The sequence below is a fragment of the Photinus pyralis genome, unplaced genomic scaffold, assembly GCF_008802855.1.
Source record: "Photinus pyralis isolate 1611_PpyrPB1 unplaced genomic scaffold, Ppyr1.3 Ppyr1.4_LG3b, whole genome shotgun sequence".
Classification (NCBI taxonomy): domain Eukaryota; kingdom Metazoa; phylum Arthropoda; class Insecta; order Coleoptera; family Lampyridae; genus Photinus; species Photinus pyralis.
In genome coordinates, this window is record NW_022170510.1 from 17,317,357 (window position 1) to 17,342,841 (window position 25,485).

A 25,485-nucleotide genomic window follows, 5' to 3' on the forward strand; every position below is an offset into this window, starting at 1 on the left:
AAGATGCTGCAACTGCCAGAGGAGATGAAAGGGGGCGGCGGTATTGCGTAGGATAGCGACTGTATCAGACTTAGTAGCCGCCGAAGGCAAGTATCACGATTCTAGTCGTGGTCTGTTCTTCCATTCACAGCGTTCTGTGAATCCTGATGCAGCTCAAGGTACTACTGGACGAAGGGAGAGTTCTGAAGTGATAGAATGTGTCGACTTCATTGCACATTACCTCGAGAATAATGAGAGCATCTGTCAGTTTTCACTTAACGACATACCGCCGCCCCCCTTTCATCTCCTCGAGCAGTTACAGCATCTTTAATTTTTAGCGCATTTCCACAAAAATTTAAAAAAAAATGCGCTATTCTGGCCACTTTGTCCGTCCGTCCGTCCGTCCGCTCGTTTTGCGACGCTACTAGTTCTTTATCTTAAGAGCTATTGTTCTACTTTTTTCGCTATTTAGTTCGTTATGGTGTCGAGGCTTGCACCAAGGAAGGAATTTTTTCTGCGTTTATTGCTAAAAAAGTTATTGTAAAAAACCAACAAACCGTTTTTTACATGTTCCATAATTTTACACTTTTGCCGTTTATTAACAATCCTAGAGATCATTTATAATTTTGTATTGTTGTCTGTCACTGTCTGTTGGTCTGTCCGTCTATTCCTTTGCCTGTCCTGTCCCTCTATCTGTCCGTGTGAACGATAATTTTGTTTAGAAATGTCCGATCGCTTTTACATCTCCGTTAGTTATGAACTGAATTGCATGAAATTCAATATGGGCATAGCCTTAGCCATATAATACGCAATGCCAAAAGATGAGTCGAATCGATTCAAAATTCACAGTGCCTTTTTCGCATCTCGACCATTTATAAACCGAATTGCAAACTTTTTTTCTTATAAAAGTATTTTAATGAAATTTGATACATAGGCACTTGGAATAAACGAAAATCTAACGCCAGTTTCAAAATTTGGTTTTGCGCATGCGCAGTGCCAACTTTTTTTATCTATGGAAGCATTTAAGTGAAATTTGATACTTTGGCGCTTAGAACAAAGGAAAATCTAACATTAGTTTCAAAATTTAGGTTTGCGCATGCGCAGTTCCAACTTTCTTATTTAGAAAAGCATTGAAATGAAATTCTTCTCATAAACTGAAATTGAAGTAACACGTCAAAAATGGATTGCCCATGTGCCGCTATCTTTCATATTTGTGGCCGGATTTTTACGATTTTAACAGAAGTTGCATCTCACAAATGGGAAATGAATGCAAGTGGAAATGCGCTTTATGTAAATCGTTTACGATTACTTTTTAACTTGTTTGCATTGTCTCTACTTGATTATTACGTGATAAGAAGGGTCGCTATTGAAGATGGAACCACAGCTTGACAGCTCTCACGCTCAAACCGATTGAGATTAGAAATTAAAATTAGAACGCTTCCATTTGAAATTATTTCATATATATTGCGGTGAAAAAATTGTTTACACATGGTTTTTGAGTGCCACCACCATTTTTTTAAAAACCCATATAGGTCATGTGATACGTTTTTAGAAAGCTTATTTTTTCTGTTTCTTACTACTTTAACCATGTATGATGTTAACTGGTCGGGGAAGAACTATATCATCATGATAATTCTAGAACATAAAAACATTATTTTGTACATTTTTTTTTCGAACTCGTACCTAAAAAAGTTTTTAGCGCATTTTTGGAAAAAAATACGCTATTATATTCGTTATGGCTGGCTGTCCGGCTAACGAATCAAAAAACATTAAGAAACATCACTTCAAACTGCGCGTCATTTCTATTGTTTTCGTACAATTTTCGGTAGGTAGATGGAGGGAGGGAGAGGGAGAGGGAGAGGGGGGAGGGGAGAGAGAGAGAGAGAGAGAGAGAGAGAGAGAGAGAGAGAGAGAGAGAGAGAGAGAGAGAGAGAGAGAGAGAGAGAGAGAGAGAGAGAGAGAGAGAGAGAGATTGCAAAAACTATGTTTATTACTTTAAAAAAAGTATATCATGTCAACATTTTACGTCGTTAAAATTGCAAAGTTAATTTGAACATGGTCACCTTCACGCACTACCTTTCGTAAATTCGTTATAACATTGTATACTAATGAATATACAAAGAGTATTATAATTTTAAAAAAGTATAATCCGTTTTCGCTCACATACGAAAGTATGAAAGTACAAATTCCTTTTCGAGCATTGTAATACATATTTATTTTAATATAAACGTCAGAAAAAGTTGAGGCTGATACTATAAAAAATGTACGTGCATAAAAATGAGCCATATACTTAGGGTACATGTCAAATTTGAAAGGCCGCTTTGATGAGATCTAATGCCAGTTTTGATCCACGCAACCTGATAGTGCACTGCACGACTAAAAGCCTTCTAGAAACTTTATTAAAACTAAGAAATTTTTACCTTTTTATAAAATATGTCACAAACACCGCATGAAAGCCTTACTTATAATAACCCCGGTGACTTTCAAATATCTGCCTCGAATATAAATCAGAAACTAATTATTTAATGCATGAACACATATAACGTAAAGTTTCGTTACTGTACTGTAAATCAGGGCAAAATTCTACAATTTCATATGCGTTCATCCCGTATCATCTCGTTTTATTTAAAGTAAATATTTACAAAACATAAGTATATTGACATATCGGAGAGGAAGCTCGGTTAGATGAGATAATCTTACGAGCGATGTGCCCCTTGTCAACAACTTTCCGAGTTATTGACTTTTTGATCAGCTGTATTTATTCTTTTGCGCATTATGTCGTTACACAATTCAGTGAAACAGTTGGGCAGGCAGCCTTCTGTACTCTTAAGCCTGCAACCATCTACATAACTGCAGTAATCTGACCTTTATCATTGTTTCAAAAATGACAAATGCACCTTCCTTATATCCTATAATATAATGAAAGGGAGATCGACTTTAAATGTTTTTTATCCTTGCACAAACCCGTGCACTCTCTTAAAATGACCGGACATTGGATACTGTTATGTTTTCGTTATGAAGTCGTTGGTTTGGAAATATACAAGCGCGTTTATGAGGATGATATACCTACCTACTGAACCAATTAATTTAACAAGATTAACTTTCCTGTCAAGACAGAAATATACCTGACAATGATACACCAAAAATGTTTTTAAGTATCGAGTTCCATCTTAAAACATAATATTCAAACCTTGTAAAATTCATAAATAAGCAGTTATTTGCAACTGAAATATAGGTACTATATGTACTTGTATTACCTACAGCTCATATGCCTGAGTAACCTTATAGGGGTGTCCATACTTGGAATAATTACCCACTTTATGACTACATTATACTATGATTAATGATTATACATACAGTATGTTCCGAGATGCGGTTCGCTATAGGTACCATTATTCAATGGCTATACCTATAATCGACCTTTTTTTAGAGTTTTAGGGGAAAAGGCACTATTCATAAAAAGCCCTGGTTGTCCTAAAACTTCAAATGCACTATTTTGCTTTTCTTTCAAATGAAAGGAATTCAAACAAGTTGTAAATCAGCATATGCTTGATTAAAGCGCATTTTTGGTAATGCAGGTCAGTAGGTACCTATTTAATTAGCGAAGTTTAAAATTATCGATCTCCCGAGTAATTTTGGCTGCGTTAAATAATTAATTTTATTTAATTTCAATTGAGGGTACGTCTTTAATTTTGTAAAGCAAATCACAAAGTAAATAATATGTTTTTATACTGGTAGCGCTATCTAACGGGAAAACTATAGCACCTCCGAAAACCATATCGAAATTATTTTCTTCAATTATCGATCTCACAAATAATCTAACTAAACATAGACTAGTGCCTGCACATCTACACTATAGCAGAAAGCTTTTAGTGAAATTTTGAAGTCTCTAGCTATTGTAGTTCCCGAGATCTCACGCGGACAGCCGGCCGGCCAGCCATCACGCATATAATAGCGTATTTTTTTCAAAAATGCGCTAAACATTGATATAATCAAATAAGCACAGTCCCATTGAAGTATTTTTTAACAATACGTATTGGTGTGTGCAGTGGTCCGTAGGCCAGAAATACCGTACACAAAACACAACAAAAACCTAACTGTCTCTTTACCTTTTATTATTATCACGGCACAAAACTTCTCCCCGGCACAGAGGAGAGATTCGATTCTGCTCTCAGTTAACCTGTTAACTTCTAACAGATAGTGGACAGACCAAATACTCCAAACTGAACTTCAAAATTTGGAATAATTAAAATGGACCTTGGGCAAGCATCCGTTGTGAATGAAACACACGGAAATTAATGTGAAAATTACAAAAGTGCGATTTAATCTTAACACACAAAAGGAAAATGGTACAATAACACTAACAATTATTACAAATAGGCTAAAATTATGACTTAACTACTTAATTATTTGTCTGGGAATTGTAATATCCTAATAAAGAAGGTATCCGTACACAAAAACAATTATAATTTTCAGTAAATGCACTTAACTTCAAACTGAGTCACGTTGAAATCACTTATGGGGGCGCCGACAAACACCTCTTCTTGCAGCACCTTTGATTGCAAAAACTTCAAAATGTAGAACGATCATTAGCCGCGAATTCAGCTTCCGACACGAAACTTCAATCTCACATTAGGCGAAACTTTCAATGCTGGTGGTGGCTTCAAAACAAATAATAATCATCGATGGAAATTCTCTAACATAACGTAACTCGGTGCTGAACGTAGCAAGAAGCTGATTTTAATTTTCACAGAATCGTAGTTCTGCGTTGATTGTGGCTAAAAGCGACGCTTTTTTTTGTTAACGTCCTATTTACGGCGAACCCCTCCTTCCGAAATTCAAAATTATAACAACCATTCATACACAGTTAACAACAAAGGCTATCTCCTCAACGTACGTTAATAGGCCAAAAAATAGAGGTCGAATAATTTTTATAAATCAATATGTTATTAGACATTAAGAGATAAATAAATCCAAACTCAAATTCTAGGAAAAATAAAATTTCATCTCTCTTAACTACACAGAAAAAGCGATAAATCTCATCCACCTGTCAATTAAATTAAGCATTTACATTTGATAACAGATAAAAACCAAACAGATGAAACAAATTTATTAGACAAAATCAATCAATAAGGCTTAAATAAAAAGAGGGACTCAGAGCCATAGCACAAATACAAGCAATCGATTGAAATAATCACCAAAACAATAAGCGGCTACGGTTCAACGTCCACCAAAAAAAAAACAACGCTTAACTTCCATCACCAAAAAAGCAACGATTAATAATCCGCCTCTACTATTTAAAACAATTTCCCTTTCTTTTCAACATTCCGAACAATTTCCTGCTTATCAAAGATCATTCGAGACTGAACACCTGTGATTTCTTATTAGCGAAACCTGCGTATCTTTAAACTAAGTAGCTTACGCAGCGATAGTAAATTTCTAATCGCAACGACTGGATTAAAATGAGGTGAACTTTAACAAAACATTATTTCCCAATATCCCTAATCTTTCTAAATGAACAATAAAATAAAATCAAAATATTACGCGTGTATTTAAACCAAATTTGTTAAAAAAAATCACATTGACTTCAAATCCCAATACCATTATCGAGATTGTGTTCAATATCAAATTAACGACCACATTTACGTTTAAAGAAAATTTAAATTTGTTCATACAGAGTGACCCGTCATTATTATACCTATGCTGGTAATAATTAAAACGTCCGCATGACGTAATTTACACAAAAATATGGAATGAAGATCAAAATTGCCTTTTTTTGCATGGCCACCTCACTATTATGTAAATTACATAGGTATAACTTATTTAAGAATTTATTTAAGAATTAAGATTTAAGAATATAAAACCCAGGAAAACCAAGATGTTTCGAAAACTATCAGACATAGGTAAGGACATTATTATCAAAAGTTGAAGCAGCTAAAAGATGACAGACAAATATACAGGGCGTTTCATGTAAAAAAGTATCATCTAAGTCTAAGATATTTCCAATTCTTTGTAATCAAATGCCGAAATTTTAAAAATGGGAGGCTACAAAGAAATATTGCAACAGCATTATTTACTGCAAACGCAGTATTGCGTGAAAACCTATTTTTTTCTGCAAAATCCACAACAATTTTGACTGAATAGACTTTATATGCGTTGCCTACAATATTTTTGGAGCGCCGGCATCGTGTTGAAAATCAAATCACAAAACTCCCACAACGTTTTTACTCCGCTCTGTCAACACTGAAGGGTCATGGTGTCCCCTGTGTTCTGTGTTCTCATAAACATTCGTTCCCATCGGCTCTCACAAACTTTCAACCTGACTTATGGAACAGCTTGACCACGCATCAATTAGCACTAACTTTATGAAATCCAAGATTACCGGGTAACGGCCATAACGCGTTTTCTTCATTTGTGAGCGCAATCAAGATCAATACCTTTAGAAACAACTGCACTACATGTCCATGAACTTGGCAGGCCTACTACAGCAGACCATGGTTCTGCTTACTCATATCGTTAGTGTTCCGTTAGTGCACGTTAGTGCCGCGGAAGAAATCGTTAGTGCACAAAAGGAAACACTATTTTTAAAAAATATTTATGGGCCTGCTAACTTCATGCCAGCAGACCCATTTAAGAAAATCGATGCAATCTGTACACTAGTTAAACTAGCAGCGTTAGTGCCGCCAATATAAACGTTAGTGCTCAAAGTATAACAGCTCAAAACGTTGTAAAAAGGGGTCTGCTCACTTCATGCAGCAGACCCGCATGTGTCAAATTGGCCCTGTCCTAATGCGAATTTGAAGCAGCTCGTGAGTGCTCGTTAGTGCTTCACATGCGAACGTTAGTGCTGCAAGGGCGCCGCACCAAAAAGGTACCAAACCACCTCAAAATTAAACTTGACTTATTGGGACCTGCCAACTTCACGAATCACGCCAGTAGACCATCGAACGAAATCCGTTTGAATTTCTACTTTAATCGACCGGTAAGTATTAGTGCTCGTTAGTGCCGCCAATATAAACGTTAGTGCTCAAAGTGTACCAGCTCAAAACGTTGTCAAAAGGGGTCTGCTAATTTCATGAAGCAGACGCACATTTGTCAAATTGGCTCTGTCCTAATGCGAATTTGAAGCGGCTCGTTAGTGCTTCACATTCGAACGTTAGTGCTGCAAGGGATTCGCATCAAAAAGGTACCAAATCACCTCAAAATTAAACGTGGCTTATTGGGACCTGCCAACTTCACGCCGGTAGACCAACAAACGAAATCTGTTTGATTTTCTACTTTAATCGATCTATCAGTATTAGTGATCGTTAGTGTCGCAAAAAAAAACGTTAGTGCTCAAAGCGCAAGAGCTCAAGCGTGAAATTGTGGGTTTGCTAAATTCATGCAACAAGACCCCTGTTTACAAAGTCTTGAGCTGTTACACTTTGAGCACTAACGTTTATATTGGCGGCACTAACGAGCACTAATACTTACCGTTCGATTAAAGTAGAAAATCAAACGGATTTCGTTCGTTGGTCTACTGGCGTGAAGTTGGCAGGTCTCAATAAGTCAAGTTTAATTTTGAGGTGGTTTGGTACCTTTTTGGTACGGCTCCCTTGCAGCACTAACGTTCGCATATGAAGCACTAACGACCACTAACGAGGTGCTTCAAATTCGCATTAGGACAGGGCCAATTTCACAAATGCGGGTCTGCTGCACGAAGTTAGCAGACCCCTTTTTACAACGTTTTGAGCTGTTACACTTTGACCACTAACGTTTATATTGGCGGCACTAACGAGCACTAACGCTGCTAGTTTAACTAGTGTACAGATTGCATCGATTTTCTTAAATAGGTCTGCTGGCATGAAGTTAGCAGGCCCACAAATATTTTTTAAAAATAGTAAGTTTACTTTTGTGCACTAACGATTTCTTCAGCGGCACTAACGTGCACTAACAGAACACTAACGATATCAGTAAGCAGAACCATGGTCTGCTGTAGTAGGCCCGCCAAGTTCATGGACATCTGCACTACATCATAACATAGTTACTCTATGATTATAATAAGTAATTATGTTTAGCATTCCTTAACTAGCACCACATATTACAAATCGGTGCTAGTACCTAGAATTCTTAAACCTTAAGTAGGCACTGGTTAAGGAACGTATAAGGATCGGATGTAATCAAGATTATTTAGCTCGTTACAATTGCAGAAAATATCTATAACTAATTACAGAAATATCGATTGTCCCTAATTACGGTACAGCAGACGCGCGTAACATGTATCGGATCACCGAATCAAATGTAACAAAAAAGGATCGATTTTCAAGTTTGGTCCCAAATTCGCAATAATAGAATACTGAGGAAGTTCATCCAATATGGATAACATCTGTTGGCTTCTTTATTTAAGATGATACAAATTGTTTAAATCAAGCAGATTTAGTAATCGCCTATTACTACGACATGCTGAGATAAATCTAGCTATATGGTATGGGGCATTTTACGATTCTTAAAAAAAACCTGGATGGAGATGGTTACCGTTCTTCAGCAGTGGTCAAAGGTTTTTCCAATGATTAAAAATTGTGGATTTCATAAAAATGTTACATAATAGTTCTTAATTTAATTAATTTAAATGGATTCATATTGAACCTCTACTGTTCCGTAATACTACTAGGAATCGTATTGGCATGATTATAACGTTACAGTTCCGCCCGATTTTAAAGCAATATTCTTGATTAATTTTATTGCGTTGTTAAAACATCATCTAATTAATGCAGCAATGAATTCTATTCGTGACAAGTTACCACAGACAATAACGCTGGACGAAATCTACATCGCGGACAATTTGAGTGTAGGTATCAAAATTTTCGATAAAATCTAGAGCGATACGATAACGGTGTAGTAATATGCATATAAAGCGCTTGTATAATAATGAATTTGGGGGTACCTACAAACCTGAATGACAAATGTGACTTTTTAAATTTGGCTATTTAACTTTCAGATCATTAAAAAATATACTGTTACATTTTTCTGTGTAATAAAGTTATCTTGATAAAACATCGTACGGTCCTGCCCCTGTCGCAAGACGCGAGTCTAGGGAGACATTCATTAATCTGTTTTGACAGGGCGGTGTTAACTACACGCTACACCGGTAATTATTAATGACGGACCACAACATGACGTGAGAACATCCTCATCTCGTTTTACTAACAACGCACCTCTCTCATATTTTATCAAGATTGGCCAAGTGGAAAACAACTAATGCCTTTTCTCGATAACTTTTAAATTGGTTAAATGCTAAACGAAATGAGGACCAGGTAGGAAAATGAAATCAGTTTGACAAACGCCCGCAATAAGCACTAAAGCGAAATTTTAAAGAGAGTAGGGGAAAGGTGAAAGTTTTTTCCCAATTCCAACCCAATTATAATACATACATTTTTCATCTGTAAATTAGTTTATAAATGACGTCTCCTTGTGCGCAAAATTCTTAAAAACCACAATATTTGCTTCTATATCTGTCTGTCCGTTCGTCCGTCAGTCCGCCCAGCGTGCACAAAGTAGTACACCTACATCTGATTTCTATTTCCCGTCATTTTCTAATCAAACTTAGATGAAATGAAAGATGAAAGTGTGCTCTATGCAATAGTGAAATTAAATGATACTGTCCTTGGATTAGTTTTGAAAATTGTCCAATTTAAAACATGGGCGCTTATGGAGAAACGTCCCAGCCTGGCACAAACATCGCGATAAAATATTATATTCCCGTCATTTTGACTGTCCTCAAAAGATTCCTTGTTTCATTAGGATATAAGGTAAAGTACTTGTCATTGGATTAGCTTTCGAGATATCTTGAGTAATCTATATCAAAACGGCATTCATATTTACCTACCTTGTTATGCACAGTTTTTAGAAAAATGACCGTCAACTTACAAAATTCGTGTAGCAGATGAAAAGTGCGCACTTTGAACTCTCATAACTTTTTATTTCACGATATCGATTTCCAATATTCATAGCTCATTCGATGCTCCAAAGCATTGTGATTATTTTATTTTCTATAACATTACCGTGAATTTTTCATAATAAAAAAGTTACGGTCATTTAAGTAAAAACCTACCGACCTCGCCGAGTCGGGAGTCGCGAGTGAGACGGAGAGGGAAGGATAGTCAGCAGCGTTCGCTAAACAAGGAGCGATGCGTAAGAGGTTTTACTAAGAAATTTCTCTCCGAATACCAACAAAACTAGCTATTGAGGCAGCTTCCTTTTATACATCATTTGGTTTCTATAAACATTGGCGTTAAAATTATGGAAACGTTTTACGAAAATTAGCGTTACAAAAAACTGCAGTCGATCTGACCCGTTTTGACGTAGATAACTCAACATATCTCGAAAGTTAATCCAATGACAAGTACTTTGGCTTATATCATTGGAGTCCTAATGAAACAGAAAGCTTTAGACGGTCTCATCACGAAATGACGGAAATATAATATTTTACGGCGATGTTTGTGCCAGGCTGGAACGTTCCTCCGTAAGCGCCCATGTTACATTGGAGGATTTTCGTATGGATTAATCCAATGGCAGCATGTGTAACTTGACTATCGCATCATAGAGCACACTTTCAGCTTTCATTTCATCTAAGTTTGATTACAAAATGACGGAAATAGAAACCATTTCCTGTACTTCACAGCTGATTCTGATAGGGAGTTTTAATTTTATTAAACATAAAAACAAAATTCCATGGCTACCTACTTGGACAATAACTATGGAACGGAGTATACTACTTGTTATTCTAGCGAAAACCAATATACTATTAAAATCTCGATTAAAATTATTTCGAAATCTCGACCGACACTCTGATTTTCCGATTTTTGAGAGTCTGAGGCAGTTCCTTTGACAAGCCAGTGGTGCCCATGCATCATACCTGTTCGATTCTTTAGGTTGATTTTGAACAACGTCTTCAATTCTAGGGTAATTTCCCTAACTTTGGCTGGAATTAAGACTCATTTTAATGATTGATATCTGCTTGGCACATGTATTTGACAAAGATTAGAATTTCTTTCTGTTGTAATCCAAGGGGCCTTACATTAGTTATTCCCTACTGCTATACCTACAACACTACACTTTATACCTAAAATTATTGATATTACCAATTGATACGGGGATGCTTGAAATGGACTACGCCGCTCGGAGTATTACTGTTCCCTCAGGGAATTATACCATTGTTTTATCCCTTAATACATTATCTAGGTACTATAATGCATTTTGGTTAGCGCTCCGTCCGAATTGTAATTAATATATTTTTTTGTTTCGGACTACGAGTTGATCCATTTTTGTAAATTATTTTGGAATTTAAATTTTGATTTTGAGTGCGAGAGCGTAACCTTTGGAAACCATTTGTTATATTTTATATATGTTTGAATGAAATTGCCATCGATTTCATAGTCCAGTCATATTAGTGTTTCACCTCGGAATGAAAGATAATAAGCTATAAACTTGTGTAAACCTTTATTTTGTCATTCTGAAAGTTATCTCAAAAGTCACATAAAATCTCGTGTCCGCGTCTTAAGATATTCAAGGTCAAAGGTCTCAAAAACCGTTTTTTTGCAAATATCTCGTTTCCTATGGTTTTAATACCATTTGTACTAATTATACAAAGTGTAGGGAATAAAATTATCTACAACTTTTACCCCAAACATTTTTCTATATACTCAACGGTTATTGAGATAAATGACGGTGAGCGCGCGGCGCTTAGTGGTTTACTGTGTAATTCAAGGTCAACCGTAAGTCCAGGTATAAAGATTATAAATCGTTAAAAAATATATAATTATAAATAATTTTCATTGTTTATTAATTAACCATGATAATATAGTGATGTTCTATTGGATTGCATTAATTTACTTGCAGTTTATGTTCAAATTTTTCAAAATCTTATAATTAGCAATATTTGAGTATTAATTTTCTTTTTCATCATCATCACCGTCGAAAATTTGCAATTCAATATTATTATCGTTGTCAAGGACATTTGTTTCCAGATCTTCCAGAATTTCGGGGTCAAATGCACTGTCTTCATCGAGATCACTTTGATAGGGTGAAGTGTTAAGGCACGCTTGTCCATTCCACAGGCCGCACCACTAAGCGCCGCGCGCTCACCGTGCTTTATCTCAAAAACCGTTGAGTATACAGAAAAATGGTAGGGGTAAAAGTTGTAGATAATTTTATCCCCTACACTTTTTATAATAAGTACAAATGGTATTAAAACCATAGGAAATGAGCTATTTGCAAAAAAACGATTTTTGAGACCTTTGACCTTGAATATCTTAAGACGCGGACACGAGATTTTATGTGACTTTTGAGACAACTTTCAGAATGACAAAATAAAGGTTTACAGAAGTTTACAGTTTATTATCTCTCATTCCGAGGTTGGCCTTATTTTTTGCCTTAAATGACTGGATTATCAGTTATTTATCAACTACGGTTATTATTGTATATGGTCAATCTATTCAATTTCTTTACCCTTTTAGCTTTATCAAGGGCAGAACAAGGATCTCTTAGTCTGACTTAATCCCCCTCAGTGACTATTTTCTCTCGTTTTAAATTTTTGATAGGACTATAGGTGGTGCCTATCTGGTTTACTTATTTATCATATACAATACTGAGATGCAAATAATGTTCATTTGTGAGAGTGGTACCATTGAAAAGCTCAAAATATGTCAATTAATATGATCCTATTTCCAATCTTTAAATAAAATATTCAAAGAGTTTTGAGCTCATAGTCGTCCTGCCAACCCCAGGAACGTATTAAGAGCCTTGTTTCTTTACCATTAGTTTAGATTATCACCATTGACGCTAGTTTAATTCATTCGCCACTATATTAGACTGGTTAGTAGAATGCCGACACTCCCCCCCACCACTTTCTGTGACGTCACGGAGACCTTGGGTTTTCCCAAGGTCGTGGCCTTGGGTTTTTCCCAAGGTCGTGGCTTTGGGTTTTTCCCAAGGTCGTGGCTTTGGGTTTTCCCAAGGTCGTGGCCTTGGGACCTTGGGTTTTCCCAAGGTCGTGACCTTGGGTTTTCCCAAGGTCGTGGTTTTGGGTTTTTCCCAATGTCGTGGCTTTGGGTTTTCCCAAGGTCGTGGTCTTGGGGTTTTTCCCAAGATCATGGTTTTGAGGTTTTTCCAAGATCGTGACTTTGGTACAGGATCATGGTCTTGGATCCTGGGGCAGGGTTGTGATTATGGATTCTGGATCAAGGTCGTGGTCTTGGATGCTGAGTTGAGATTGTGTGATTTGGATTCTGGGATTTGAGTTTGGACTAAAATTGTGCTCTGGGATTTTCCTAGCGAATTTAAAAGAGAGAGGTGTAGAGAAAAATAAGAGATGCTGTATTACAAACCTAATCTAAGTACATACTCTTAGAAAATGGTAATCCATACATTTCAAATTTTACAAAGAAGAAGAAGAGGAAAAAGCAAAGCGAGAAGCAAGCAAAACAAGAAAATATTTGTGTACTTACTTTTTCTTAGTTTTTGTTTGAAAATCCTTGTTTTTTCCAAGTTTATCCACACACACACACACACCCTAACACATAAGAAAGAGAGATGCACAGATTAGCACTGTATAATTACGTAAACTGCAGTAGATTATGCGAGTCTAATAAAACTTGTAACAATACGTTAGGTGATGTTAATGAGTCGGTAGTCAAATACTAACTGAAATTAGAGCGTACATTTCTTATTTGGGTATTTCCCGAGGCCATTGCAATGGGTTTCCTCAAGTCATGGCCTTGGACTATGAACTTGTCGTAGCATTGGGTTTTTCCCAAGGTCATGGTCTTGGACTTTGACCTCCCCAAGGTCATGGTCTTGGACTTTGACCTCGAGTTTTTCCAAGGTCGTGGTCTTGGACTTTGACCTCGAGTTTTTCCAGGGTCGTGGTCACGTAGTCGACCGCTATGCTTTAAACCAACTTACTTATCAAATGCATTTAAGATATCCACACTCAACGGGGGCTGCACGAGGTCACTACTAAGAAGCTGTATCAATCTAGTTGGTAATAATCGATGTTAATTTCTCAACTACTGTCGCTTACTAAGCGAAATAAGAAAGGAATTGAAAAAATGCAATTAAGAAGGTGTAGTTGGAAAAAACAAATTAAGCTGTGCTAGTGAAAGTATTTGTGTAATGACATACGGTGGAACTCAACGACAAATTATTCAAAACGCTGCTAATTGTAAACGATCAGAAGGCCAAAATAAATTCTCATTACCCACAATGTGTATTTGAAATATTTTTGCACGTTCACTATTGAAACTAGGAAAATTACTAGATTTTAGTTAACAGGCCGAAATTCGTTTTATTTTTTCACGTAAATAGTCTATTGAGTTACAGAACTTTTAACGAAAAACTACACTTTTGTACTCGGACTCTTATTAACCGTACCTACTGGTTGCCTTTAAATACATAAACAATGATTTTTTACGAATAGAAATAAAAGTCAAAATTGCTCATAACCGAAAACTCTTGCTAACGGACTTCAACTAAATTACACATACAAAATTTAAAAGCTTTCAAACTCAAAGGAAATTTAGTTTTTAAAACGTGTACCTACTGTCTTTATTGTGCATTTATATGTTTTCAGTTCATTTGATAGAATATACAATCACAAACATTTTAAAGACAAAATACGAAAGCAAAACAAAATGATTCAGGGTTTGCTCTGCCTTTAATAAAAATCTTCGAGTTTAATTTTATAGATTCATAAAAAAAGATTAGGAAGATATTCGAAATAATACGTTTCAGAACTTGTAACGTATAAGTGCCATCGAAATCATTGCGTATGTTGAGAGTTTATTAACTCATAAAGATCATCATCATCATGTAAGTGATGTCCAAGCTCATATAGATTCCAATTAAAAAAATTACATTATCAACAATTTTATTTAGAGGAAATAACATTAAGATAATACATATACCTCTTTTTTGCGATATTGTACTTTCAATAACATAATTAATAAAAAACAATTACAAAGGAATAGTCAATATTTAACATTCTGCTTACAAGTTGAAAGTAAAAAAAAGTGATTGTTGTGATTCAAGTTTGTTACGGTAATTATACACCTAATTGCTTACTGTTATTTAATTTGTAGGTAGTAGGGTAGTGTCAATATAAAGAAAAGAGCATACTTGTCTGTTTATGTAATTTGGTTTTTATCATTATATACGGTTATAATGGAAGACCTAGTACGCCTATTGAATTTATCTGTAAGTGTAAAAAATTTGGAAAAATTAAACGAAAAATACAATTTAAATATTGAAGAGTTGTCAATCTGTTATAGTGCCATAAATCAATTGAGTGCGTTCTTTTTTGACCGAAATTCGTTTTGTAGTTGAAATTTTTTCAACTTTTTCGAATATTCAAAGAAATTGTTGATGGAATAAAATTAAAACACAAAAATTTTGATTAGAAGTTATGTGATGGTCTGTTTTCATAAAAGTCAAGTAGTTTGAATTATATAAAAATGAGGAGATGAGGAACAAAATGTTAATTTTCGCTAAGTTCAAATTTTTATTAAATTTTAAAAGCGATTGCTGTTTTCTGATATGAAACTTTTATATGTATTTATGGAAGATAGCACGTGCGTGGTATATGTTTCAAGATAGAACTTGCAAAAAAAAATCCAGTTTAATTTTATTTAATTAATTTGTTCAATCTTCTTAGTTTTTTCTTGTAGCCAAGTAGTGGGTAATGATCCTGTACCATTTCCACAGAACTTGCAAATTTTTGTTACGAGTTTTGTAAATCGAGACAATCACAAAAATTCACGGTATTGCGAACGAGTATTGTAATAAAACGAGTACGTAATAGGCTTCTCTTCAAGATGCACTTCAGCCACGTCCTACAAGCATATTAATCGGATATTTTGCTCGGGGCTATATGCCCGGAGCGATATTCTGATTGTAAACCGAAACGTAGTAGTCTTGAATGTTTGTGAAAAACTGGGTATCAAGTTTATCTACTTACCAAAGTTTTGTACGATACGCGCGAAAATCGTTGTGTAGTTGTAATTTTTTTCAACTTTTTCGAATATTCAAAATTGTTGATGAAATAAAATTAAAACACAAAAGTTTTGATTTGAAGTTATGTGATGGTCTTTTTTCAGAAAAGTAGAGTAGTTTGAATTATATAAAAATGAGGAGATGAGGTACAAAATGTTAATTTTCGCTAAGTTCAAATTATTATTCAATTTTAAAAGCGATTGCTGTTTTCTGATATTGAACTTTTATATGTATTTATGGAAGATAGCACGTGTGTGGTATATGTTTCAAGATAGAGATTGTAAAAAAAAAATCGAATTTAATTTTATTTAATTAACTTGTTCAATTTTCTTAGTTTTTTCTTATAGCCAAGTAGTGGGTAATGATCCTGTACCATTTCCTCAGAACTTGCAAATTTTTGTTACGAGTTTTTGGATGTTTTGTAAATCGAGACAATCAGAAAATTCAAAGTAAAGACAGAGATTTTAATTAACCTTTTTTTATCGACATAAAATTAAACTTGAACAATAAAAGATTGTTTATACCCCTCGTTAAATCTGTTTATTATATATACATGACCAATTGTAAATTAAGTCCCTATATCTACTATAATACTGTCTATAACAATCAGACATACTAACAATATTTATACAAATCCTTTCGTATAAGTTTAAGTAATTAAAACTAACATCCTATTAGAGTATCTACAAGTTCTTGACTGGAAATTAAATAACTATTTATGTCTCTCACTCGTTTAACTAACTCTGCGTCCGTTTCTTTTTCAAGATGTAGTAGGTCTCTACCGAGATCATTTAGCTTCTTCTTTTTCCACGACAATTCCGTTTGGATATCGATTGGTAAATTAATCCATTCAGAAGGTCTCCGCAGCATTTTTTTAGCACACAAATTGTACAACGTGTCATTTGGTACGGGAACGACGGCACGTTCTAGCATTGTATCTATGCTACACCAAAAAGATTGACATTTGAAGACAAAGTTTTCAAAAAAGGACGCACTCAATTGATTTATGGCACTATAACACATTGACAACTCTTCAATATTTAAATTGTATTTTTCGTTTAATTTTTCCAAATTTTTTACACTTACAGATAAATTCAATAGGTGTACTAGGTCTTCCATTATAACCGTATATAATGATAAAAACCAAATTACATAAACAGACAAGTATGCTCTTTTCTTTATATTGACACTACCCTACTACCTACAAATTAAATAACAGTAAGCAATTAGGTGTATAATTACCGTAACAAACTTGAATCACAACAATCACTTTTTTTTACTTTCAACTTGTAAGCAGAATGTTAAATATTGACTATTCCTTTGTAATTGTTTTTTATTAATTATGTTATTGAAAGTACAATATCGCAAAAAAGAGGTATATGTATTATCTTAATGTTATTTCCTCTAAATAAAATTGTTGATAATGTAATTTTTTTAATTGGAATCTATATGAGCTTGGACATCACTTACATGATGATGATGATCTTTATGAGTTAATAAACTCTCAACATACGCAATGATTTCGATGGCACTTATACGTTACAAGTTCTGAAACGTATTATTTCGAGTATCTTCCTAATCTTTTTTTATGAATCTATAAAATTAAACTCGAAGATTTTTATTAAAGGCAGAGCAAACCCTGAATCATTTTGTTTTGCTTTCGTATTTTGTCTTTAAAATGTTTGTGATTGTATATTCTATCAAATGAACTGAAAACATATAAATGCACAATAAAGACAGTAGGTACACGTTTTAAAAACTAAATTTCCTTTGAGCTTGAAAGCTTTTAAATTTTGTATGTGTAATTTAGTTGAAGTCCGTTAGCAAGAGTTTTCGGTTATGAGCAATTTTGACTTTTATTTCTATTCGTAAAAAATCATTGTTTATGTATTTAAAGGCAACCAGTAGGTACGGTTAATAAGAGTCCGAGTACAAAAGTGTAGTTTTTCGTTAAAAGTTCTGTAACTCAATAGACTATTTACGTGAAAAAATAAAACGAATTTCGGCCTGTTAACTAAAATCTAGTAATTTTCCTAGTTTCAATAGTGAACGTGCAAAAATATTTCAAATACACATTGTGGGCAATGAGAATTTATTTTGGCCTTCTGATCGTTTACAATTAGCAGCGTTTTGAATAATTTGTCGTTGAGTTCCACCGTATGTCATTACACAAATACTTTCACTAGCACAGCTTAATTTGTTTTTCCAACTACACCTTCTTAATTGCATTTTTTCAATTCCTTTCTTATTTCGCTTAGTAAGCGACAGTAGTTGAGAAATTAACATCGATTATTACCAACTATAAGATTGATACAGCTTCTTAGTAGTGACCTCGTGCAGCCCCCGTTGAGTGTGGATATCTTAAATGCATTTGATAAGTAAGTTGGTTTAAAGCATAGCGGTAGACTACGTGACCACGACCCTGGAAAAACTCGAGGTCAAAGTCCAAGACCACGACCTTGGAAAAACTCGAGGTCAAAGTCCAAGACCATGACCTTGGGGAGGTCAAAGTCCAAGACCATGACCTTGGGAAAAACCCCAATGCTACGACAAGTTCATAGTCCAAGGCCATGACTTGAGGAAACCCATTGCAATGGCCTCGGGAAATACCCAAATAAGAAATGTACGCTCTAATTTCAGTTAGTATTTGACTACCGACTCCTTAACATCACCTAACGTATTGTTACAAGTTTTATTAGACTCGCATAATCTACTGCAGTTTACGTAATTATACAGTGCTAATCTGTGCATCTCTCTTTCTTATGTGTTAGGGTGTGTGTGTGTGTGTGGATAAACTTGGAAAAAACAAGGATTTTCAAACAAAAACCAAGAAAAAGTAAGTACACAAATATTTTCTTGTTTTGCTTGCTTCTCGCTTTGCTTTTTCCTCTTCTTCTTCTTTGTAAAATTTGAAATGTATGGATTACCATTTTCTAAGAGTATGTACTTAGATTAGGTTTGTAATACAACATCTCTTATTTTTCTCTACACTTCTCTCTTTTAAATTCGCTAGGAAAATCCCAGAGCACAATTTTAGTCCAACTCAAATCCCAGAATCCAAATCACACAATCTCAACTCAGCATCCAAGACCACGACCTTGATCCAGAATCCATAATCACAACCCTGCCCCAGGATCCAAGACCATGATCCTGTACCAAAGTCACGATCTTGGAAAAACCTCAAAACCATGATCTTGGGAAAAACCCCAAGACCACGACCTTGGGAAAACCCAAAGCCACGACCTTGGGGAAACCCCCCAAGGCCACGACCTTGGGAAAAACCCAAGGTCTCCGTGACGTCACAGAAAGTGGTGGGGGGGAGTGTCGGCATTCTACTCTGGTTCACTGTCCTAAAGGCATTTCAGACAACAGTTGGCCAACTAGGCTTTTTTTTACTAATTGGTACATAATTAATTAATTAATACATAATTACACGATGTGAAGAAATTTAAACAGTAGCCAAAGTACTATGAAAAAAAGGTTTCCACTTTTATGCACTTTGACGTTAGAAAAACTATGAAATCATTGGTTAAACATTTGTTCACTATTATTATCGTACCGTACCTCCGTTAGGAATATTATTATTAACCGTTTTTAGATCGAAAAAATCATTTTCGGTAAAAACATTTTCGGAAATTGGCCGCCATCTTGAATTCAGAACTTCCTGTTCAGATTTCGAGGTGCCAACATCGATATTCGTGTTCAGCAGGTCAAAATTAGTAAAAAATGCCTATTTGGCCAAATGATGTCTGAAATGCCCCTAGAACTTGTTAAACCGCTGTTTTTTATAAAAGTGAACCAGTCTATCTCGCTTATATGTAAGCAGATACTCAGGCCAACTACTTTTCCTCTAGCCACTCATGCCTACGATTTTCCAAACATTCTTTAAATGACATAAAGAAATAGCTATAGTTTGCAGATTTACTGCAGGATACGTTGAAAACTAATCGCCAAATCTATTTCAATATTACGGTTGTAATTTCATGGAAGGAGGATCTTTCACATGATCACTTACCCTACCATCGCGTTTAAAATGGTTGGAACCCTAACTATAATGCCAAGGGATGAAGGTACTAATGTAGAAGTTTTATTGTAAAATAGTAAAATGTATCCTCGCTCTTTACATTTATCTAACAGAAAATAGCTCAGTTTCGTTTGGCGCTTACAATCTACCGATTACTTACGAAGGACCATGTGCTTATAGGTTGTACATTAAAAATATTTCCGATAATGTGTGATTATATTACTTATACAAATGCTAATTATATGACAACTTGATTAGTTTTTTTAGGGCTTCTCTTCGAACACGCGAATGTATCTACACGCACCGCATATACGTTTTAATGAAACTTTTTAGGTGTGCGTTTTTCGGGCAAATGCATACACGCTACGTTTATTATTATTAGCCGCTATATTTTCACCCGTTTCTATAGTAAAAGTAAAGCCGATATCTGTGTTTTATTGTTATATTCGCGTTTGGTTACCGAAACAATTTTCCGTTGGTAACCATATTCTCCGAAATTTTCTGCAAAATTGTTCATAACCACACAAATGGGCCGAGACGTGATTATGACAAACATTCCGTTTTATACCTCTCTCTTTCGTCTAGCTAGATGTTCCATTTTTTTCTTGGTGAGTACACTAATTCGAGACTTCATTTTGAAGATATTCTCACAGCTTGGTTACACGTACACCAATAAATACGTGTCATCTAGACGTTTCATTTTATACTCGTAGACTTGGGTACCCTCCGAGCTCCGAAGACGGAGAGGAGAGCGGTAGTTGATAGAAGTAAATTCCTTATGTTGACACCTTTCATTCGAATACCATAGAGGACACATTCCAAAACTTCCCCCGAGTTCTTCGTTACCGCAACTATATGCATTTGCCCTGGTTCCCAAAGAAATTGAGCCGGAAGATCTATGGGGAAATTCTCCTAGAAATCGTTCAGAATGGCAGAAGTGGATCCGAATCGACGAACGGACAAAACTCAAACAATACCGCTTTCTTTATGATTTTGTAAAAAAGATGCCCAAAAACTAAGGTCGCGACTAGTTACACAGTAATTGTAAAGATTGTTGTTTGTGTAGGTACAGGTAGGTAAACTAATGCTAACTATTCTTTGATCTTTGAAATCCATAAATACCAGTTAGGATGGTGTTAACTTTTCAAGAGGAAAACATGTTTGACGATAAATCTGTAAAGATTATCGTTTCTTCCGTTTAGATATTAATAACTATAACTTTAAGGTGAGCATTTAAAATAATGGAAAAGAAACCCTTTTGGGTTAGTGTTTGCTTTGTTAGATGTCCACGGTGACGGTGTGCATTTGGCACAAAGGGTGTAATATTTAAATAAAAAAATAAGCAAAATCTTTATGAGACCGCAAATTCAAGTATTGTGTAGCTAGTAGTAAGTGGGCTTTCCCAAAAAATATAATTTGAGAATAGTTAATGCGGTAAAACCCACTAAAACTCGAGTACAAACTGATTTGCCTATTTTCTGATTCAGCAATAAAGATGGCCTATTCTAATGTTGCACACACTAACTTGATAAAGGAAAAAATGATGTAAACTCACTGTCAAACTCACAAAACGACAAAAAACTATCATTCGCCCTAGTAACGTAAGCATACATAGCAAGTAAACCTAGGCAAATTGCAAGACCCCTTTTTGAATGTCATTAACACCACTTAGGTAGTAGAGTGTTCTATTCCTTTTTTCTGTTGGCTGGCTCGACTTTTAGGCAAATAAACCTTAATTCCAGAAAATATAATATCTCCACTTGCTAAATAATCATCTGGGTTATCCCAATACTCGGGTAGCAAAATTGAATACTGTCTCACTGGCTAATGGAAATAACACACTGTGCGCCCCCACGAAAATCTCGATCTCGACGTAAATTTTGATTAATTTGAGAAAACCGCCTCCAAAAGTCCCAAGAATTAACTAACCAATTTTTAATCAACACCTGATATAAGTCTATGTACGAAATAGAAAAATTTAGCATGAACACTCTTATCCAGGTCCAAATTTGAGTTCAATTAAACACCAAACGAATTTATTCGGCATCAATGAATCAAATAAACTGAATGAAAAATAGGCGCTCAGGACCAGAAAAATACATACCACGCAGCAAGCGATCGATAGAAAACTGGAAAACATCATCCACTAACTCAATCTTTGTCTTCACTTCAAATGGCCTATACTCATTTTTTTTATTTAATATTATTGAATTGGCGATGAAAAACACGATATAAAAACGACCAATGAGTTTTCACCTCGGTTTTCACTGAATGAAAACTACAGGAATTACAGTAACAGCAAAAACAAAATCATAAACTCTCAAATGAACATTTATAGCGATTGCTCAAAATATTCCGTATTCAAAAATAAAATAATATCCAAAATGTTCCATTTAAAAGAATCAGTAGATGCAATTTCCCTATCACAAATGTACATTTTAGTCTATACATTACGCGTGAAGGTAGCCAGTACACGATAACCAGTACACGCCAGTACATCAGTACTCAGAAAAGGTACTGAGTTTTGAGTACTATCTCAAAATCATTTTGATATACTGACTAGCGGCATACTAGTCGAGCATACAACGGCATGGTGACCATAACTATGTACATGAGTGATGAACCGACATAAACGTGAACGATTTGAAATCAGTGTCCAACTGATTCCGTGCAATCGGTCGCGAGACGGTTTCAGTTGCACCGTTTTAATAAGTTGTTCGATTATATTGTTTTTTGATTGAATCACAAGGTGTGGTCCAAAACCAGTTGCGCATGTGTGTGGATAGAAGTTGCATTCTAGATGCAAACTGGATGTGCATCTGACTGTTTTGAAACGTACATTGCACATCAATCCGCCTGTGTTTAGAGTGCCTAGGTACCACACACATGAATGCATTTATATTTTGTATCTAAAAAGTACCTACTGAATCTTATGGTTGCTTGTTTATATGCCGGACTTCAATATCCTATGCACTGCTTAGGCCCGGTTGTACAATGTCAGGTTAAAATTCAGTTTGGTTTAACCGACAGATTTGAGAAATACTATTGGCCAACTTGTGAAATATTAGCCAATCAAATCCTTTAACCCACAATTCAACTATAAACTGAAGTTTAAACTGACATTGTATAACCGGGACTTAGTGCAGTTTTGGAAGGTCGCTAGTACGGGTATAATTTGGAAGGTTTCAGAAAGATTAATGCACATTTATTTAATACCTTAGAAGTAATAAACCGCGTGTAAAGCGGATCTAGAAAGCGGCAGAACGGTGGCGGTGTGACCCTTCGGGGTCATTGGATCTAACCCATTTGCAAGAGGTGTTTTACATGTGGCATATAGGTCAACTTGCAAAGCTTGAACCGAATCGGTCCAAGCGGTTTCCAGTTATCATGTTCAGACAGACACACAGAAACCACCGATATCCCTAAACAGCATGCTTCGCTTTACTCTGACATAAAATGATACTTCTGCTTGTTTTTGTCCTGGTTAACAATACCCCGTGTACCGGATAGCGGCACTGGGACAGTAACCAATTCAGAAAAAAGTGATGAGTAGGTATACGAGTATACGTATTTAGCACGTTTGAGGTACGGAATAGTACTGTAATGTAGCTTATAGCCAGCACATTAAAATATAGACGTTTTGAGTAGATAGTAAGTTTTTTTGTCGTTTTGAGATAGTCCTCAAACGGTACTACAGAGTTCTAATGTACTCACGTGTACTGGTTACTTTCACGTACGCGTTATTTACACTATACGCGTACCAAATTTAAAAAAATGTCCAGAGTTCAGATTATTAATGTTCATTTATTTTTGATTAAATTTATTCTTTTCTATAAAGTACATAATTATTAATTAATATTTAACAGTTTTACTTGAATCAATGATAAAAAGATGTATAACCAAGTAACAATAAAAATTAATGTATTTAAATGTACTTGTAGTGTACTTGATAACATTGGTGCAATCTTATCTACACATATACCTAGACCTAGGTAAACTTTAAAGTTTTACACAATTGATTGTTTTTTAAGATATTCGTCAAAGATGTACAAAGCAAGAGTGCTATCGGGGCCATTCAATAATGATGTTAAGTCGGAAGTGTACCCAGACAGTTTGCGAATAGTTTTCGCTTGCTTGTGAACAAATTCATTTTCGATATGAGAAGACACTTCGGGATCGTGTAGTCTTTCACGTCTGCGAGTAGTCTCTCCATGGATATGATGTGCTCGTTCTGCAAGTTCCTTTTCAAAATCGAGCGCCTTTGCTAAGCTGTTTAGCTCATATATTTCGTAACTGGCATTTTCATCGTTAACGGTATCCCCATGAACATTGTCAAATTTCATCTCGCCCCCACGTTTCGTAATGTACTTGATCAGGTCGATGGCCGCTTCCCACTTAGCATCAGATAAGTCCATGAACAGTTTCTCAAAACCTTTACGACTTTTCTCATAGTTACCGTAGTGAGTGGCCATGAGCATGTATTCAAAATTTCGAGTTATGTGAGTGTTTACGTACCGTTGAAGGTCGGGCAATACCTCGTGAATCGCTCCATATTTAGCGCTACAGGAGGGTAGTGAAACATCCTTTTTGTCTTTTTTGATATCTAAAATTTTCAGTTAGAAAATGTCTATAAGATAATACTTTGTTACCTTTTCTGGGCAATTTGCAAGCACGAATACTGTCTTTGTAACATTCATCTGCTGCAAATGCATAAGTAACCGTCACAGCGGCAATGATAGCGAATAGGAACTTCATGGTTAATCTCTCGACTAGTACTGAGAATGATAAAGGTGTAAAATAGTGACTTGACACCTCTCCACAATATCCACGACCCAATAAAGGGGGGAGTTTGTAGATGATTTTAACGTGTTTGCTGAGCAGTTTTTCCTGTCGTCATGTGTTTGTGGCAATTGCTCATTAGTTTATCGCATAAGTACGCCTTTATCAATTTTATTGAAACTTGTATAATCTGTATAGTTTCAGACTTCTGCAGGTATAGGACGATCTCCGAATATATTTCGATAGAGATACCCAAGATGACTACCATTCGTGTTCTTTTTATTTTCGCTGCCATTGCAGCATCTTCAGCTAATTTGCAATGTACGTATTTATAATTAGTCCTATTTACGTATAATTCTTAACTTTTCTCATATTCCAGGTGAGCATGCAAGACCGAACATCCCAAGCGATTGGATAGATATGGTTAAACCATGCGTGCAAAAGGTTCGTGCACAAATTCAAACTGAACTGGAAGCTTCCATTCAATATTTAGCAATGGCAGCACATTTCTCTAGAGACACCGTAAACAGGCCCGGTTTTGCGAAATTCTTTTTCCAAGCTGCTAGTGAAGAAAGGCAACATGCACTCAAATTAATATCTTATTTACTAATGCGAGGCGAATTAGCTTCAGGTGTTAATAAACTCATTAAGAAAACGGTAGGCTCGCAGATTGTCAA

General features: G+C 35.5%; 2 protein-coding genes across 4 annotated transcripts in view; one reads left to right on the forward strand and one right to left on the reverse strand.

Annotated features, from left to right (window-relative positions):
• Positions 1-25,485, forward strand: part of LOC116166939 (homeobox protein Hox-A1-like) — a 72,400-nt gene that overhangs the window by 13,325 nt on the left and 33,590 nt on the right. The window contains exons 2-3 of one of the 3 annotated variants that reach the window (XM_031482156.1): positions 25,007-25,129; positions 25,188-25,465. The exons of 1 other annotated variant lie outside the window; for it this stretch is intronic. In XM_031482156.1, the coding sequence (XP_031338016.1) occupies positions 25,007-25,129; positions 25,188-25,465 (401 nt within the window). The remainder of the gene's footprint in view (positions 1-25,006; positions 25,130-25,187; positions 25,466-25,485) is intronic. One more of the 3 variants, XM_031482157.1, reaches the window with a different exon arrangement.
• On the reverse strand, positions 23,934-24,824 carry LOC116166940 (soma ferritin-like). Its single transcript, XM_031482159.1, has 2 exons — positions 24,679-24,824; positions 23,934-24,632 (listed from the first exon to the last, which is right to left on the reverse strand). The coding sequence occupies exons 1-2, from the start codon at positions 24,782-24,784 to the stop codon at positions 24,037-24,039; spliced, it is 702 nt and encodes a 233-aa protein (XP_031338019.1). The 5' UTR covers positions 24,785-24,824; the 3' UTR covers positions 23,934-24,036.